Source organism: Pipra filicauda, unplaced genomic scaffold, assembly GCF_003945595.2.
Source record: "Pipra filicauda isolate LSUMZ 115617 unplaced genomic scaffold, ASM394559v2 scaffold356_size1356884_pilon, whole genome shotgun sequence".
In the NCBI taxonomy this organism is placed as follows: domain Eukaryota; kingdom Metazoa; phylum Chordata; class Aves; order Passeriformes; family Pipridae; genus Pipra; species Pipra filicauda.
In genome coordinates, this window is record NW_024104483.1 from 362,323 (window position 1) to 383,190 (window position 20,868).

Below are 20,868 nucleotides of genomic sequence, written 5' to 3' on the forward strand. Positions count from 1 at the left end.
CTGAGCTACTAGCAGCACAATGCCACTTCATTACATTCCTCATGCATATATTGGCAAAAATAAATAAATATATAGGTACAAAAATACATCATTTTGTTGAGATTTAGACAAAAAAAACCCAACAAACAACAAAGCCGAAGTCAGGAGCAGTTATACCACACTTTGTCCATTCAAACAAAGTATCTCAAACATTCCTAGATGTCCAGTTGCCCTGAGGATGCCAAAAAGAACCTCTTGAAAAGAGGGTCTTTCATAGCAGTCTTTCTGAAGAATATCCTATTACTTATGCAGTTTAATTTGACTATTGTTTTGGATTTTTTTTTAAATGTCTTATATGGGATCTGGCACTTTCCTTAAAACATTCAACAATATACTATTGGGGAGTAAGTGGTTGTAGTATACTAGGTGCTATCCTGTAATTGTCATACACCACTCATGGAAAAACTAAAAAAAAGTTATTTCTAGGACAGTATAGGTTCTAAAGTATTTTATGTCAACAGAAAGAGGTGGAAAATACCAGCCCTTACTTTCCTCCTGTCTGTACTTTGTGCTTGTTACTGTGTGTACCGTAGCATGGTTCTGACTGGCTGGATTTGGATGGAGCTATTGTACTAACCTGAGAGGTGAGGAACACGACATTACTAAGAAAGTCTGTTAAGGCTTTTTGCAGTCTCTTTTCAAGTTTGCACTGCCTCACATTGGAAATGAAGGGGGCATTAAACTAATAATGCTTTGAAATACTGGTTTTGACTAAACACTGCCAATCAGATGAATGAATTAAATGAATGTTATTGTGCACATATGTTGGCACATAGTTCCTTTAAGCTCTAATATATGTAGGGACATCTTATAGCTCCTTGGAATAAGAACAGTTACAATTAATATCTATGTAATTAGGTGCATTTTGCCCACAAAAAATATGCCATTGTAAGTGGGCTACTTTTTATGTTAGATTTGTTTTAAGCCAAGGGCTTGGATTCTTTGTTCACTTTTGCTGCCCAACTTGTGAGTAATTGTATTGCTGGGACAGCTTTCCACTGTTACCAGGAGAATCTGTCCCACAGGCTTAAGGTACAGGCAGCTGAGTGTGACCTTCCTGGGGCCCAGAATACCAAAAGAAATTAATTGGAATGAAAATAAGTTTTTTTTTAATATTGGCTGAAAAGTGGAGAAAAGGCCGCTCCAGTTTTCTGCAGGAGCTGAACAAGTACCTGATGTATTACCCTGATTCTCTACAGTTATGAAAGATACTCAGTATTCAAAACCAACTACTTGCAGTTCTGCTTTGCTTTCTTTCAAAAATCATGCACTGATTTTCATGTTCAACTCTGAATAAAGGTTAATAGATGTATTGCTCTCCCTCTTCCCCCTCCTGTATTAACATCCCACTCAGAGTCCATACATTTAGGTGAGCAGTGTATGCTGTCATGTGCCTTGCAGGTCAACAGTTTGTATTTGGCCAATGTATGGAAAGGGAGCACTGGTTTTCAGCCCTTACTTTGTTCATGCTGTGTTTTGCTGACATTGCGTGGTAGCCCTTCTTGTAACTTTGCCTTCAGTAACCCTTTGAGCCCATACCTCATCCTGGAATCAAAACAACAATAGCAAACAAAAGGCAAGGACTTCCTTGTGGACTTGGAGATCTTTTTGTTTGTTTATAATTTATTTTGGCTTTTGTTTTTAAGAGGGAGGGAAGTTTGCCAAAACTCAGCACACGTTCTTGTAAATATTTAAACGGCTTTTCCCATGGACAGCTCTGGAAGATTTTTGGTGTATGTAAGGATGCTCAGGATGAGAAGCATCCAACTTTGTGAACCCTTTCCAAGAGTTACCCAGTGTTCTTGAAGAAAAATGTCCACGGAATGAAGGATTATCCATTTGTGTGTTGCACTGGTGACCTGTCACACCCCAAAGCAGAAATTAGCATACTTGATACCAACAATGGCAGAATTATTCTGGCATGGTAGTGAACTGTCTAAATGTACAGAACCTTCTTCTATGTCACCAGTGCCTGTGCATCTGATGAAAGCTCCAGGACAGCCCTGTTTTTTTATGAATAAAAAGGCTGAGCCTCTAACACTTGATAAAGCCTTCAGCTAAGCTACAGGTAAAACCAGTGCCCCTGTTTATCCCATTGACTTAAAGACTTGACTCATAACTCAGTGGTAACTGAAAAGATCTGGACCCAGCCTGAATAAAGGGTGAAGTCCAGCCTTCTGCAGAGCCCTGTCAGCACACTGTTGGTCTGGCTGTTTGTTGCTAGCTAGCTGCCTTTTCTGGCACATCAGGTGACACTGAACCTGAGGGGCACAAGGGACAGGCTTTCTCAGGTACCCAAGTACAGAGTGTCAATAATGCCATAATGTTGCCACGTAGGAAGAGTGATTGTTTAGGAAAGTTTTAAGGTATAATTAGGTTTAAGTTGTTAGTTCAAAGTGAGTGAGACCAGGACATTCATAAGATAGAAGGCATGCAAAGGAATTGAGAGTGCAGACAGATCCAAGCTGACACTGTCTAGAAATTGAGCTACTCTGTTCACTTAAAAGAGGCTGATGAAACGTGCTGGGGTTCTGCCAGAGTTTACTTTGCACTGCTTGTGCATTATAAAATCCCTGCCATGAACCAAAGCACTTTGTAAGGACGTGAGGCAAACTTTGAAATTCTTTCAAAGGAATGGTAAGCTTGGGATCAGGACCCGAGAAGATGGTTCAGATAGCAGTATTTTATTTTCAGGAACACACTTCTTTGTTTCTTGTTCGTTTCTACAGTCTGATAGTTTTAAACCTCAAAGTGGTGCATGAAAAGAAGTCATTCTGATATGACAGTTACAAAGAAAAGTTGTGGTTGGAAAGATAGTACTTTGTAAAGATTTTTCTCTTTTACTATACTTGGTGTGAAAGATAATGGCTATGCGTTTTAGGGGTTCAGCCACCTACTTAGGCTCGTACTTTTCCACTAAGATCTGTCAGAAATTAGAAGTCTAAATACTAGCTTGATTATTAGCTCTTAAGTTCCAGGCCTGCTTGGGAATGAGGCAAAATACATTTTCTTATTCGTCTGCTATTCCCTCAACTCTCAGGACAGTAAGTACAGCTGGTACCTCAAAGGTTATGGGAAGGGACAGCTGGGAAGGTGCAGGAGGTGCCCCATTTTCAGCTCTTGAATTGTTCTAGAGCATATTGTCTTCCTGTGCACCATGCTGCAGACTATAACTAATGTCTGAAGTAAGGACATGGGTACCTAATAAGGTTTACTCTCATCTCTTTTTTTGGGGCATCTCAACTCATTCTATCTAAATTTCCAGCCTGATTTTCAGCAGCTTACACTATGCAGCACTGTCCTATGCGACAACTTCTATAAAACCCTGTTGTTCCTAATTATCTTTGTTTTCATTACTGCAGAACATGCTACCAAAAGAAACGTGATCAGAAAGTTTGGGTACCTTTTAGAAATAACTGCCTTACAGAACAAACTCAAACTTTATTTAAATACTATGGCAGTACACAATCTTACCTGTATGTCCACTGAGACTTTACCTGACCATCAAAACCTTTGCAAGATTGAGGACAAGAAATAAAAACCCTTATTGAGGCAAATGAATAGTCCTTACAAATAATTTTCTAAAAATAACCTATTTTTAAAATTAAATATGCAGAAGTCAAAAGGAGTTTTCTTATTAGTACTTGCTTACTAATTCCCTCTAGTCACTCCATGAGCTTCAGTTGAGAGTTTTGCAACCATCAGTGCGGAAATACCAAAAATAAAAATTATTGCCCTGCTCTTTGTGGTTATGAAAGTTATCACAATAGTGTTACAAAGAAGCAAACATTAAAAAACTTAATTTCTTTCAACAGTCCTATGTGAACACCTGTCATTAATTATAATTAAATATTTGGAATCCCAAGGGAAATGTTGAATATTGGACAGTGACTAAAATCTAGCCCCATTTTCTTTTTTAGCCTACAGTATTTCTATCTACTTTTCATTTAGGAAAAGCACAATTTCAAAACTACTCGCATATCACAACTTGTGTTTTTTATCAGCATAGAGATGGTCCTTCAAAGATATTTTGTATTGAAGTATGTATTTTACTGACTTTACCTAAATTAAAAATTCCTCTGACAGTTTTTTTATCATTATACAAAGCTTTATTCACAAATTAGCATTTCAGTCATCCATATTTCCCCTCTATTGGCTCAATTAATATTTTTCATGGTAGCTGGAATTAGGCAGAACAAAAAGGCAAATGACTACTGTGGATTTGACTTGCAAGTGGTAGGTAGCCCAGCCATCTGTAACCATTTGTAGAGAAAATCCTCATGTATCTTCCTCTAAAACCAAAACTTTAAAGTTGTAATTGATAGGTTTTTTTCCTTAAGGCTTTTCATAGTTATAAAATTAATTTTAATTCTTTGTGCCTGCATGTATGGTATTCAAAGCATAACATAACCCTGCCTTCAGTGATGCATGTATTCTGGGGGCATGTGCCTGACATCTGTGAATAAGAATTCTCTGTTTGCACTGGCCAGAAGCAAATCTTTTACCTTCATAATAGAGCAAGTGTAACGTGTTGCACTAGTACGTGTCCTCTTAACTGACTGTTAGCCTTGTGTGTGTGCCAAAATGACTACACCTTTGTGTACGTTGTTTGTAGTGTGAATATCATGTTCTTGGCTCGTCAGTTAGTTGGCAATAAGTAATGTAATGCACAAGACTTAGGTAGGTTTGTGTGTGTGTACACATACTCTTTGGATCCAGCTAAATAGTTAAACCTTATAAGTATTGATGCAAATCTTAAATCTTGTTAGGGCCAAGCTCTAGTCCTGCAGCCAGTGCTGTTCAGCTTGGTCAGTTGGGGACATTACCATTCTCCCTTCATAGCATGAAGTTAAAGATCTAAGGAGACTTTTATGGTTTTACTTGACTACCCTGTTCCTGTTTCTGAGGGCAATCACTCTTCAGCGATTCTGACATAGACGTGGTGTGACAAGAGGGGTTTCTCCATAGTGAGGTAGTAGGAGAGAGAATGTGAAAGCAAGCTTTCCTCTGAGTGTTCTCAAGAAACCATTTAAAATTATGCTCAGCATGGATGCTATATTTTTCTTTGCCCAAACTTTGTGAAACAAATAGACACTCACTACATACACATAGTTGTTCATCTGTTAGTAGGTATAAAGTCATTGTATAATGAGACAGGAACAGGAAACAGGAGTGGCATACAATGTCAATGGACTCAAGTCTTTTTTTTTATAAAGATAAAATTAAATACCTAAAGCATAATGACAGCTCTCAAACTTGTGTGAAATTCTCAGTCTGGAGTACCTGAACTTGAAACACGTACTTCCTGTATTTGGAGTGTTGGCCCATAAAATAGCATGTAGATATTCAGTTGCTCATTTTGTGCACCCTTAAGTGCCCATTTGGCTTACCTAATATAAACTGGAAATGATGGTCAGGGTTGTTTTTTTAAATCTTCAGAATCCTAAAACTAGTGAGAGACCCATAGTTGCATTCATGCTTGCTCATTAAACTCAAAAACAATGCTTTGAATGATGTCCCAGCTAAGAATGGTGCTTCTGGAAGCAAAAGAATATTGCAGATAGAACCTCCATGTTTTAATTGTCCAAGTAATTTGTTTTTGCAGGGAGAAATAACTGTAATATATGTGGTATTTTTTCATGTTTTTCAGTATATTAACCTTGCCTATATTGCTTCAAATTCCCTATGAAAAAAGTGGATTTCAAAACAAGTTTAAGATATAACTCTTTGCTTTGTTGTCAGAAAACATTTGAATTGGCTTGTTTCGTTCTAACTAGTTGATCATCTACTCGAGACAGACTTTGGCAAGGGCAATCCTGATAATAAATAAAAGGGGAAAAATCCAGCCTATTTGCTGGATAATTTTGACAGACATTTGCAATGTTGATAATCTGAAATGATTTTTTAAAAAATAAGTTCTATTTCGTTTTCATGCACATGCGCACAGACACTACTTTGGGACATGTTATATACATGAGGGCAAAAGTACAGAAGAGGCTTTTTTTTTTTAAATACCTTACATTTGGCAATTGACATTGAAATGCCCAGCTGACTAGCCTGATTTGGAAAAATGTTAAGCACTACCATATTCCATTGCAGCTAAACAACCAATGAATTAATTTTCAAATGTAGTTATACAGCATCTCTCTTTTGTGAGTTACTGTAAAGTTTATGGCATTGTATAAAGTGAGTTTTGATGTAAACATTTGTAAAGGTCTTAAAGATAGCTCTTACCTTAAAGAAGCCCTTACCTTCCGTTATCTTTATGCAAGATTTTTCTATTACTTTGCACATTTTCAGAAAAATATTAGAAACATGAATAAAGTTACATTCAAAATAATTACAAATTTGTCCCTAAAAACACATTAGGTTAATCCATTTTTGCATTTTGATCAGCATCTATATTATGGATGAACAACAAAATAATAAAAAAGATGGCAATCTGTATCCCCACAGAGATAAATTATTTTAAGTTCCAGTTTACATCAGATGAGTTTCTGTATGCTTGCATTTACTCAAATGCTATTTTTAAACAAAGTAATTAAATAATGTGAAATAATGCAGCCTGGGCTCTGTTACAATAGGGTTATATTAATACTATTGAAATGCTGCGTATATCTGTAATATTCGTGCTAAATAGGTACTAGCTTTTTACAAAGGCTTTGTGTAAAGTCAGTTAACCTACAAACTGATGTCCTGTATAAAATCATGTTGGCAAATTACTTTTGTTAGCACTGTAGTGGTGTATGAAAAGGCAAGATCATAGACAATAACAAGTTATAGGGTGCAAAATTGTGTTTGTTTTTATCTGTGTGCAGAATATATCAGCTTTGGCAAACTATTGCAGCAGGGAAAATTTTTTGTATAATGCTTATAATACAAAGAAATTTGTCTTTACATTCTGTAAAGTAGAGAAATGGTCAATGTTGGATAAGTATATTGAAGTTTATTCTTAGCAAGGTTTTATGTTTCACAGATTTAAATATTAGAGGAGAAATATATATTTATACAGAAGTATAATTTTTGAATGTTTGAGGTTGGTTTTCTTCAGTCATGAACCATTTATTTATCCACACTGAGCTTTATTCCTTTGCTAACTTGTTTAGCTGTCCATGATGTTCCAACATCCATTTATAATTTGGTTTAGATGTTTTGATTCTTGATTTGCACAAATCAAGGATGTGCATGCTGTCAGGACCTGATCGTAAAATGTAGAGGCAAAACTATTTTGTTTTTGATTACCTAGAGCACTAATTAAAATTTAATTGTTAAGCAGTTGGGATATGGAGATAGGTCTTGACATGGTCTTCCTTGGAGCACTGTACAGTATGATAAAAACCTTCAGTGATGCTTACTAGTTTTTGTTCTTACTTTCATTTGTCTTTCATCAACCAGGAAGCTGCTGTGTGCTAATAATTATCTGCAATTTTTATAATTGCAGGCATTGCAAACATTAACATTCAGCTGTACTAGCCTACTGTGTTCACTGTGAAATTTTCAACACGGTAAAAATTTTACATGATCATTTAACCTTACAAGTTTACTTTTTTTCTCACTAATTTTACACTGAACCTTCTTTTCATTATTGCAAATGATCAACTTGAGCATAGCATTTCTTAATCTTAACTATAGTAGATAAACATGTCCTAAGCAAAGATTTTTAACCACTTGATGAAAGGGGCAGGCACCATCCAGTGCAAAATACACTGGGCAAAATCTTATCCCCATTGCAGTCAGTGCCAAATTTCTAACTGGCATTAGCAAAAATGGAACCACTATTACCAAGAGGTTAATATACTTAGTAACCATGACGAGTGGTTATGGGGGAGCACAACAGTGATTCTCTATTTCCATGTCTTTTTTTCTATTAATTTAAAACTACTACTTTTCAATCTTTAAAATAAGTAAAAGAAACTTGAAGGGGGGGTCATATGCTACTAGTTTGTACTAGGTTTTTTCAGGAAAAGGAAACAAATTTATATATATATATATATATATATGCAATATATTTTTACACTGTTTATTAATGCTAGAAAGTATTAAATGTATCACTTTATCTGTGTGAATGTTAAAGTAATGACAATGTTATGGATGTTTTAAACCTTTTGAAGTTGTCTTGTTAAATTTAAACCCACATTAACAATGGAAAAGCTACTTTGTCTGCAACGTTATTGTTGATGTTTTAGGGAAAAAGTTCAAGTACAGCAGTTGTTTTGATTAGCACTGTAAAAGCTTGGCTTGAAAAATTGTAGTGAAATCTATATTTTAAACACCATTTTTTAAAGCATAGCTTCTCATAAAGTACGTTACTGCTGTTGACTGACTGTATAAAATTGTATCTTTAGTTGGTAAAGTGATCAATAAACGTGTTACTATGTCAGTTCTGGGATTTATTGAAGTAAATGGTATTTGCTGATAAACTTTGTTAACAGCTGTTATTTTACAGTTCAGATGTTAATTGCTACTGCATATATAAATTACATCAAACTACTCTCTGAACAGGTTCTGAGCAGAATCTATTTCTTCTTTACCATTTATTTTCCTAGTTTTAATAATGACTAAAGGTGAGCATTGATATTTTGAGAACTCTAATGTGATGCTTGAATAGCCATGATGATGGTGATCCACCAAATGAGACCTGTCAGGGATGAATCAATTTGTTCCTAACCAGCTACGTAAGATAGACTGATCCTCAGTCCAAAAGCCTGAGTTACTTCTCTCCCCTCCTCTAAGTGGTGTTGAAAATATTTTACTTGTAAGGAAAGTAATTTGCTACATAGAACATTGTTTTAATAATGTTACATCCAAAAGCAAATATGGACCTTTTCTTTCTAAATAACAATATTATTCAGCTTTTCATTAGCAATAATACCATGATTTTTTCAAGAAACAGAAGACAGAAGTATTTAATTAAACTCAGAACATCATAATAATGTAATTAATAATGTCATAATAGAAATAAACAGGCACAGTGCTGCTCAAGAAATATAGCAGTCAGTTGTTAATTGCCAAATTGAACAAGGAAACATAACTAAACAGCTTACAGCTACACTTTTGCAGTTGTTCTCAAACTGGAAATGGTGTTCTCTGTGCTCACACACTAGACAACTTTCTTTAGAAATGCCTTTTCAGTGAAATCTAATACAACTGTATCCTGAGATAGCTTTTCTTCCTGCACAGAAAACATGTACCGTCCCCTCCTGTACTCCTTTTAACTGTGAGCATGTATGGTTACTGAAACAGTTAAGAAACATAGTGAAGCAGAACCTTTAGGGGTTATTAAAGGAAAAATCAATATTTTTCTTTACAGTTGAAGAAGTTTTTAAAAAAGGGGGAGATAGTACTTGTGTGCCCTATGAGAATATGACACTAAGATCTGTATTTTCAAGAGTTAAGGATTTTTTTTTTTCCTGTGGAGCCTTTAGAAATGCCCACTCACTCCAACACACCACTTATGCATGACAACTTTAAAATGAAAAATAAAAAAACATCTACTAGGATGTGTTCTCTTTACTTCAGGAATACAATTATTTGGGCTAGCTTTCTCTATGTGGAGCTACTATTGCAGTAACTATGTGCTCCTTCTCTCATGTCCATATGCCAAATGCAGGCTGAACTCTTCTGGTTCTGTTGGCTGTTCTACCAGAGCTGGGACTACATGGAGGAAGGTGTGGAGGGAAAAAAAGGCCACCTCTGTCAAATTGAAATCTTCAGGAGACTTATAAAACCTGGTCTTCTAGTTAACCTTTTTTAATTTCCTCAGCTTTCTTTACTCACTGCACTGATTTATTAATAATGTAAACTAACCCGGGCACATTGAAAGGTCGCTTACTTGTTGATACGTATTCATTAGATTCCCCTCTCAGTCGTCTCTTCTCCACAACAGTATTTCATATATATGGAAGGGATCAAATGCAGGGATGTAGGTGGTCTGGGGAGGAACAAGCACAGGAAAATAGAAGGATAAGGGGCTGGTCCCTGATCTGTGCAGTTATAGGTGATGCCCTGGACCTCATAAGTGGCAGCTGCCCTGTCATATTAAATTTCGTTTCTAACTATTTCTTGGGTGAGGGGATTCTTTATTCTGTGTACACATGTTCATATGGAGGTCTAATTGCCAGGTCAACTGCAGTCAACCGTGGGTCACAATAGCCAGTGTTACCTGTGGTGCCAGCAACTAAGGGCAACTGAGGCTTTATGTATAGCCAGCAACTAGAACGAAGATTATGAGTGATAGAAACCCATGTGGCTGTGGTGCCAGCTACTGGGTCAAGTGTAGAGCTGGATTACTGCTGTTTGACTGCCAGTAAATATCAAACAGAACCTGGACAGAAAGAGGGTGAAGGGGCTTTAGCATCAGTTACCAAAGCAGTCATAAGACTGGGCCAGATACGTGTATGTCTCAGAGACAATTGGAAGAACGTACTGAAGGGACCAGGCAGTCCAGAACGACTACTGAGGAGGCCACAAGTCTGAAGGTGTGTCTCTACACAGGATGCAATTGGAGATGATAGAATCCATGTGCTACTTACTCATCTGGCTGCATATCTAATCCCAGTTACTGTATCAAGGGATACAGTGTAGTCTGCGGAAGGTGGGAGGGGAATGATGACATGGGACTGTACCAGCCAATGGTATAGCTGTGATCCTTATAGACTTATGTGTCCAGGTGCCAGAGCAGGGGAAAACAGGGATCCAGGCACTAACTGTTGGATGGACTTGACTGGAGGGAATCACACTGAATATATACATGTTTCCTACCATCAACCCTTCATTCTAGTCACCCATAGACAGGCTGTTGGAACTGATTTTGATTTTGCTGGTGGTGCTGGCTTTGTTTTTTTAACTGTGGAGGGTTTCTGGCTGTATCCATCAACAATACTGTTGTGAAAACAGCTTTGCCTTCCTTGCAACATTACTAACATCTGTTGTTGCCTGTAGTGTTATGAAAAAGTTGATTTGTTGTGTTTCTCAGCTGAAAATAGCTCCAGTTAAATTACTTAAATTGAGTTTCGAGGCATGTGCATGTATGCTAATTCTTACTAGAAATTAACGTTCTGTACATTAAAACAATTCAGGCAACCAATTTTGTTTGCTTCCCCAGCTAAACTAAATGATTTTTTAAACATTTCAGTAATATTTTGGTGGTTTTAGTCTATTTTAGTACTACTAATTTGAACTTTTACTACAAATCAAATTCTTTAAAGGAACATTTCTTATAAATGTCTTAGAAAAAATTCTTGTAGTCATATATTGACATTCAGTGAGAGTAGGTTTTGTATGTTGAAGTCACTGGACCAGTGAAATGTGAAAAATATAAGATTTTTATATGATATTTAGATTTCTTTATATGTATAACATATCCACAGTTATATACATATTAAAAATTGGTATAAAATGTTTCCCATTATTTGAAGATCTCCCTCTGTTCTTAGGCACTGTCACCAACATGAAGTGATATTCTATGTTAATTTTAGGTCCTATTTTAGGTAATTGCCATGATACAGATATCCTGAAGGATGTAATCTTCTTTTACTAAAGTAAATCTTGTCTGCCTTAAACCATCAAAGGAGCATTTTGTTCCTTGTACAATCTTTGTTTTTGCTTTCTCATTCTCAATCTCATAAACAATGGCTTTCATGCTGAGCTGTCTCAGTCTGCTCTTCTCAGTTTCTTGTCTGTCTCTCTATGACATCCCACCCTTAAGGGCAAGGAAGCACCTAAGATTTATGAATGCTTTCAGTCAAAAAGAATAACAAAATTCAGAGGATCCACAAAAAAATCATGAAGTTTTATTAGTAAATTACACGCTTGGCATGAAGATTGGTGTGTTAGTCCCTGACCTACTATATAAGCACATGGCAGTGGGTTTTAGATAAAGGGGTAGGGTGAAAGGGAAGAGAAAAAAAAAAGAGATGAATTAAAGAGGGGGAGAGAAAGAGAAAGAAAAGAAGAAAGAAAGAAAGAGAAAGAAAGAGAAAGAGAAGAAAGAAAGAAAAAAGAAAGAAAGAGAAGAAGGAAAGAAAGAAAGAAATCAATCATCGGTTCAGCCAATGGGAAGTCCAGCACCCTGGGGGTGCACACCCAGGCCTAGTGGGGGTACCTTTAAATATATGTGTTTTTCCTCCCCTGAAGACGGGTTTCTTGCTTTCTCTGCAAATTAGTTACCATCTGCAGTCTGTTCTTTCAGACCTTTCTGGAAATAGGTCTCAGAAGGCTTCAGGAGTCTTTGGTGGTCTTGTATCCCCCTACTGGACTGACTTTTGGTTGGCTGTTCATGCTCGCTTCTGTGCTGACCCTATCTTTTGTTTGTTGTGTCTCCAGGGACTAGAGCAAGGATGCTTGTCCCTGCCCTACCTCCATATGGTCCTCTTCTCCAATCCCACCTGGTTCTTTCAACAATCCTGGGTTGACTCCATGGCTACTGGTTGTTGGTGTTTGAGACATACTCATTAGCCCTTTTTCTTCTGGGCTTCTACATGCTCTTGGGCCATAATTTCATCTCATTTAAACATTACTTGAGATAATTTTAGATCAAGTAGTGTTTCTAATTCTTTTTGGAAGTAATATGAGATTGTCTTTAAAATTTTGTTTTAACTCAAATTTTTTCTCCTCTGGTAATCCACTAGAAGGCAGACCATATTGCATTTTAATTAGTGAAAATGTAGCTGTTTTCCTCAAATATTTTACACAAACCAGAATGTCATAACTTATGATTATTGATGCCATAGGTTAAAGTAACAACACTTTATGATGTTGCTAAACATGACTGGAAGTTGAACAGAAAGGCATTGATTAACCATATTTGTGATGAATTAAGACGTATTTTGTCACCAGACTATGTAACTGGGTTGTGAGTTTTGTTCTTGGAAACAAGCAAATCCTGCATTTCACGGACCTGTGAAAGGATAAATCTTTGGCAGGATATTAAAAATAATCCTGCAGGTGGTGCACAAGGTATAAGGAAGACCTAACTCCCACCCAGAAGATGTTTTCCATTAAAAAAAGAATTCATCACAAAGAATTAAAAGTAATCCCAAAATCCAAGATTAAAATTATTGATGACAAACCTCAATAAAAAGTCCAGGGTACAAGCAGATTTCACCTCACTTTGCCAATGCAAGTCTTCTTGCACTTCTATGCACTTCAGTGACTACATCTGGAAACAAACCAAATCTTTCTGCTAAATAGACAAAGATTTATTTCTTTTTCCTTCCAAAGACTACACTGTGTGATGTTGCTAGACAAGAGCAGAGCGAGTGTGAACTACAAAATACCTAGTGCATGACATTGAGCTGAAACCCAAGGGTCCCATCCATTTCTCCTGTCACACAAGAGAAAGGAAGCACAGGGGCTTGTGCATCAGTTCCATATCATTTCCACTGCAGGATATGTGTCCATTGTGTCTCTGAGGATTGTGGGGTAGAAGAGAGTTCTCAACAGAACTGTGAATCAATGTGTAGCAGTATGGATGACACCTTATCCATATAAATCTGCCATATGTTCCTTTTATTTATGCATCCATAGCTCAAGATACTATTTTGTGCAGCCCATGTTATTATGATGATGATGATGATGATATTATTATGTGCAACTCCAGTTATTAGCCAGATTCCCTTAGTTTTACCCAAGCCGTTACCTCCCTGTGCTCCTGAAATACTCTCTCACACACTACTTGCTAAGCAAAAGGCAATTTTTGGCCAGCCTGCACAAAACTCAGAGCTAGCCATCATAGGCATACGTAATGACTGAAGACTGAAGCCTTTTCTTCAGTACAGACACAATAGAAAGCTAAAAAATTCCTTCTACTTGAAGACTCAATTTGAGTTTCATTTCATTACAGAGATTGAATGTCTCTCAGAGATGCTGATGGTCACAGAATAATAAACACAGTAGAAAACATAGATATTTATTACGTAGAAGATAATAATTTGCACTATGGTAAACAGAAGCTTGAACATATGAGGCAAAAGAATTAAAGTGCTCAAATAGATACATGGATGGGTTGTAAAGTTAGCCTCGACAGTAATTTTAAGATAAGCTTCAGCTTCATCTTGACGTTTTAGATTTGGGTCTTTTTTAGACAAATCCTTAATCTTACTTTCTGAAAATCAAACTTTGCTACTTCTTTTTCAGGTCCTTGTTTAGAGATGTTTAGCTGGTGAAACATTAGATAAGTATTTATACTCTAGCAAAGAAAATTAGGTTTGCTGTCAAATAACTACAGATAATTTAACATATGGATATACACTAGAATATGCAAGAGAAAAGGGTGATAATGGATCACCTAGGCAATCCTGATTTTCTACGTCTGACAAAATAAAATGTGGTATTTTTTGAACAGAACTGAAATGCAGCTTTTTAAAGTTGAGCTACTGACCAGGTACTCCACACTTATTGATTGTTTGGGATTACAAGGAAAGTAGGTGATAGCAGACTGTTAAATTTCTAATTTTATGCTACACTGTATTTTTGCTTTTTTCCATAGACTGCTGACACAGTATGCTATATTATTTTCTTATAGCATGTCATTTTAACACTACCATGGTTAAAATTGCTTTTGTTGATTCAGAGCATAAGTACACTGGTTGCATGCAAAACACTAGTATAATCTTCAGCGATTTCCACCACACTGAAATTTCATGCTCTAGGCATAGGGATTTAATTCCAAATACAGGTGATTGAATATAATGTAAATGTCTCATGCTCTCTGGTTGTTTGTTTGTTTGTTTGTTTTTGTAAAGCACCATAGCTCCCAGAAGAATCCTGCTATATCCAAAGGGTGGGGCGAAGGAAGGGTGGAAAGGTAGTTCCAGAAGCAATGAGAAAGAGATGGTGTCCTTGGAACCTGAAATACCATCAAGTTCCTGTACTTCTTAGTACTTCTTCCAATTTGGATCAAAAGAAAAGTTGAAAGGGAAATCAGCAAGAGCTGTTTCCTGTCTGTTATGTAAGACTGGGCCTAAGTTTGCATTATGACAATACTTCGTATTCTAATAAAAGTTTAGAAGAAAATATTAAGATATCTGTATCAGGACTATTGCTGCAGATCCTTTCTGGTTTTGGTTAATTCACGGGATTTTTCAAACCTTCTAGCAAAGGACATTCTGCATGTTCACTGGATTGTAGTTGGATATTCTTGCAGTTATGGCAGAAACATTTTATTTTTATTTAGAGGTCTGTCAGAAATTCTGCGAGTGATCTTGTTCTATTCATCTCCTCTGTGTTCCAACTTCTGTTTTATAAATATTTTTTCCCACTTATTATCTGTGTCATTTTTCACCGCAGTTCTGCATGTGACTCCACTAATCCAAATTACAGCTCCAGAGTAGAGTTTAAATGACAGACAATAATGTATCAGAAAATTTTCCAACACCATCTTGAGAGTAAAAATCAAATTTAAAATACAAAATTGTATGTAATTAACTTGTATCTTAATTAGAATCATAAAATAACTCAGTCTGTAAGAGACCTCTGCATGCCCTCAATTGTCCAAACTTCTATTCAAATGGCCTCTAACTTCAATGTCCCACAAAGCTGCTGCACAGTGTTCTGTGCAGTCATATTTCAAAAGTCATCCCTAGGTACTTGACCAGTGGAAAAACTTAGTCTCTTACATACAGCTGGAATTGTCTTTGTTGCCATGGAAATGCTAGCTGCCTGTTGTCATTTTACTGTGTATATTTGTAAAAATCTGGCTTCATCTTCTTCATACGCCCCCATGTGGAAGACAGCAATTAGATTCTCCTCCTGCTCCCCTTCACCCAACTTTTCTCCAGGCTGCACAAAACCACATCTCTCAGCGTATTCCTTGTATATTATATGTTCCAGCCCATACCATCTTAGAGGATCTTCTCTGGACTCTTCAGTTTTATGACCTCCCTTTTACTGGGGAATCTGAAGTGGAACACAGTGCTGCCTCCTAAGTGTTGAGTAGAAGGGATATAATTTCTTCTCTCAATCTACTCTTGTTAATGAAGCCCAACATGTATTGCAGTCATGTTCCTCTCATTATCCAGGAAAAGCCCAAATTTTCTGCAGAGCTGGTACCTAACTAGTCAGATCCTTTACCTCCTCTAGGGGTTTATTCTACCCAAGGTACTGGACTTAGCATTTGTCTTTGCTGAACTCAGTGATATCTGCCAACTCCTCAAGCTTGGTAAGGTTCCTTTCTAGCAGCAAGCCAAGTGCAGTTTGTTCTTTGCTATATTTTTGTAAATACCAAACTCCTTGTAATCTAGCAATTATCTTTTTGCTTTGGGATGGAAATAGGAAAAGTAACATAAATTTACACAGAATACATTTATTCAGAATAACTTGCTCCACTGACTCATCTCTTTCAAGATACCTTCAAGATAACTGAAGGTGAAAGCCCTAAACATAAGCTGATGGGTCTGCTTTAGACGCCTAAGTTTTAACATGCTGAGGAATTTATGTCAATTCAGTAAATGACAGTGGTTTTTTTCTTGTTCTACAATTTCCTGGCTGCATGTCCAGAAAAACAAATTCTTAAGAGGAGCAAGAATAGAGATACTGGAGTCTATGGATTCTGCACATGAGCAAGTTCTACATATGATACACGCTGAAGAGTCATTTCAGCTGAATAGAAACTAGATAGCACAACATCTTGTTGGAAGGCTTATGTTGCTTAACTTTCTATATGCTCCCCATAGCTTTACAGAAAGGAGTCTGATGAAAGTATTTCAGGCAGTGATAGGTCTGGTAGAAAGATGCAGAGTTTTTATTTTACATAGCAGTAAATCATTGTGAGAGAGCTTTAAAAGTGTGGGACTAAAAACCTGCTAAGGTAACCATCTCCACAATTAAAATCAGGTGGCTAAAATAAGTCTACTAATTTAGACTAATTAGTGGCAGGATAGTCCCCCTGAGTGAGAACAGCTCAGAAAGATACAACAATCTGCTAGGTAAGAAGGAGACAACAGACCACTGCTAAAATGGAAAACACTGGGCAAGCTAACAAATATATTATGCTGTGTTTATGTGAGCATGCATATATAAAAAAGATGAAGTTATAAAAAAATGGCAGAGAAATATGTAAAAGCAAAATACTAAAATTACTGTAATTGTAATGACTATCTTGTAATCCTGTATGTCGACATAACAAAATGACAGTAGGAAAACTAACATGCATAATATGAACTTGTTTTTTATTGCCAGAGGGATGCTTAAAGGCACAATATGCAGCTGCATAAGCACAAAAAACCAGCACAATGGAAATTTAAATGCATCCAAACATCACTCAAACCAGATTGTCTCAGAATAGCAAACCCATTCTGAATACATCAGAAATCCTTTCTCCCTTATCCTAACTAGTGATACTCAGTTCCTAAAATGTTTGCAAACCCCTTCCAAGTTTAGAAAAAAGCTGGTAGGAACATAGGATGATAGAGTTGAAAATTAATGTCCTAATGAGTCCACAAATTATATATAAACATCAAGAGACTAACTGGCAACATGTGATGCCAGCTGAAAAGCCACCACCAAAATTAAATTAATGCACAAGAAGTGACAAGACTTATTAGATGTCTCTGGCATATCTGTGCTGCTGAGCATGCTACAAGACAGCTATTTTTAAATGAGACGTGATGTGCTGGAAACATTCTAGCCACTGAAGCATGAAGCTGTATATAATCAGTTCACCACACTGGGAGGCTGCAGTACTATAGTTACGTGTATCTTCCAAAATACTTGAGAAAAATTCAAATGGTGAGTGAAGTCTTGTAGATTTTCTAAGAGTTTGACTACAATTTTTTTCTGAACTCACCTAACTATTTGCTTTTGAATGAAGCTCAAAGTTCTGTGACAGCATTGCAATATCACTGTTTCAGTTAATGCATTTGTACCTTTTAATTTCATCTGGTCAATTCTGTTACTGAGGAAGACTTAATTTTAATGCATGATCTGTACTAAAATGTACCAAAGATGCATTTCACTCACAGTCACTCACTGGACAATCATCTGCAAAAGGAATTGATTGATTTAGGTTTTTTACAAGTGTTTAAGTCAGGAAGTTAGAGTAACACGACAAAATCTTAAACTGTCTTTTAATTCAATAACATCATGAGTCAATACTGAGGTAGGTAATAAATGTTAACAAAAAAAAATGTGCACTCATGATAGCATTGTAGGACATGAAATCGATGATAACATAGCAACTATACACAAAACCTTGACAAGTCTTGTTATTCTAACCATTCTGCAGAGGAAGGAAATTTTAATTTTTTAAACGTGTATGTCAGGAAAAGGTTACTTCTTGATGGTCATTTTGATAAAATCTGTTATATTACATGAGTTGCTGAAATTATTTTCCCATTGACAGCACATGCTAGAGCTATAAAGGAAGCAATAGGAACAAACTTGCTGACTTTATGTTAATGATACTTTTAGATTATCTAGGAATATAAGAGAAGCATGACAAATATAGGACAACAACATGCAACAGCAAAGCATGTAGGAAATTTAGGTTAGTATTTTACAATGAACATTTTTTGCAATAGAATCTGTAGCCAAAATTGATGACTAACTTCAGTAGCACTGGGACTTCATACGTAATTAAGAAAGCTTCTGAATACTGTGTTTGCCCGTGATAACTATTCTTTGACTTAGACTTACACCTGAAACAATGCGATATTTATAGAAAGGTAAGCATGCAAACTGTCTGCTTTGAAATTTGGTAGCAGGGAAAAATTGAACTTTTACTTGCAAAAAAATAGTACAGAAATAACTAGAAAAGTCACAGAAAACATAGGAAGGTCTCACAGTTAACATCCTCTCAAAATATGCATCTTACTATAGTGTTTAGTCAGTAGTATAAGTTATACTAGTAACTATTAATAAAGTAGACGTGTTCACTGTGGCCTTTGATATCAGTGATAAAGCAATAAACTACAATATGGATGACAGATTGAAGTTTACAAAGCAGTAATACCAGCAATTTGTTTTGCAGCTCCAGAGGCGATTAAAAACAGCACAGCTTCCCAGGAGACACAATCTAGTTTTCTTCCCTGATGCTACTGTGAGCACAAGACATTTCAAAGGAACACATGCAAACAAGAAGGAAATAAAACTATCTTCTCAAAACGTTTGTGTATGCAGTCAATTTGTAAATGGGGTGCGTGCATACCTCTGAATTTAATCAAGTAATATCCTCATAGGACAGCAATGTAAAAGCTTAAGTGCTGCTTTGTATTCCCTGAGTTTTGCTTTGAACCCTACTTCAAAACCACTTTAGTCTGAACTAATTTTGTACTGACAAAATAAAGTCCAGACTGATAGAATTAATGGAGTCTGATGTTTTACAGAAGCCAGAGCAGTCTAAAACAAGAGCATTTTACTTTAGATGAGCATGTAGTCAGAAGAGAATTACAAATTCTGTTCTCCTTTAATACTGGCATTCATAAGCCTGAGACTGTGGCATATCAAAAGGATTTTATCTAAAAGCTCAAAGACCCTAAAAGAGAGGAAGACAACAATCCTTTTCCCCTATTTTTTTTTCATTCCATGCTTCCAGTCAGAAGTTGTCAATGCACATATTTTTTACCTTTCACAAACTCTTGTCTTCTCTGGATTCCTCTGCAAGCTCATGCAGTATGTCAACTTGCCAGAGAACATGTCTATCAGGAAAAAGAAGATTCTCTTCTCTGCTAGATTAATGAACTGAACTGACTCACAGAATTGTCTGATGAGTGCCAGAGACATGGAAAAGGAATGTGCAGGACTAGGTGGCCAGGAGCCATGGTTGAGGGAGGGAGGATCTCTGCTATGGGAAGGGAACAAAGAAGGAAGATGCAGGAACAAAAGCTATCCCTTGCTGCAGCAGCAAGCCATTCATTTCACTCCAATTTTTTCTAGAAAACAACCCAATTGTTAAAAACATGGGGAAAAAAAAAAGCAATTTTATTTTTGTATTACCATTACAGAAAGCTATAAAAAGTAGAACTAAAATTAGCAAATTTCATTTTAATTACAAAAGAAATCTCAGGGTAATGCATGGCAATCAGCTTTTGAAGCAGCATGTAAAACCTAAGTGCTTGCTATTTCTCCCTTGACACTTCCAGTCACTTGTTTAAGTTCTCACACCACTTTCTACATTATATCTCTTTAATGTCAGGTGTTACATCACTACAGTAAACCAAACTGGAAAGCTGATCCAACTGAAAGATAACCACTTGGGGTATTTTTTGGTATTATAATACATATATATATTTATTTTAGAGTTCTTTCAGCACTCAGCCATACAAATGTCCATCTTAGTGTTTTTGATAGGGAAGCAGCAGATACATTTATTTCAGCAACACTGCTTCTCAACTTCAATTCACACATAGACAATTGCTATCTCACCTGAGTCAGAGAAACTTCAAAACTGATAATATACTGATGCCGTTTTTCAGTAAAAAGGCTTAAGTAGCTCAGATAATTCTAAACCAGAAACAACTACTCAGTATCCCCATGTGAAGCACCTGGGGTCCCCATGATGCTGCTGAGAGTTCTGTGATTTGCTATTTTTGAGTTTTTGTTAAATCATGGTTGCTATTAAAAAGAAGTTCCTCCACTTGTTGTCACTCCAACATGCAGAGGCAATATGTCCTTCTGCATATTCACCTACTGGTGCAACATAATCTTTGTGAAAGGCAAGAAGGTTGAAATATTTATCCAAGTTCTACATCTACTTCACTCAGACTACTGCCAAAGATTTATTTGTTTATGGGTGCTCATTTTGAAATAAACTGAATCCATGCATGCTTTCTAGAGCATACTCTGAATAGCTACAGGAAAATATGTTTTAGATGCTGATGATCAAGTGCAGAA

At 36.4% G+C, this 20,868-nt stretch overlaps 1 protein-coding gene across 2 annotated transcripts in view; it reads left to right on the top strand.

Moving 5' to 3' along the window:
- Positions 1–19,140, top strand: part of LOC114001845 (tubulin polymerization promoting protein) — a 71,957-nt gene extending 52,817 nt beyond the window's left edge. For both annotated transcript variants that reach the window (XM_027747382.2, XM_039384453.1), the window contains exon 5: positions 19,007–19,140. In XM_027747382.2, the coding sequence (XP_027603183.2) occupies positions 19,007–19,022 (16 nt within the window). In that variant the 3' untranslated portion in view covers positions 19,023–19,140. The remainder of the gene's footprint in view (positions 1–19,006) is intronic.
- Positions 19,141–20,868: the final 1,728 nt, after the last annotated feature.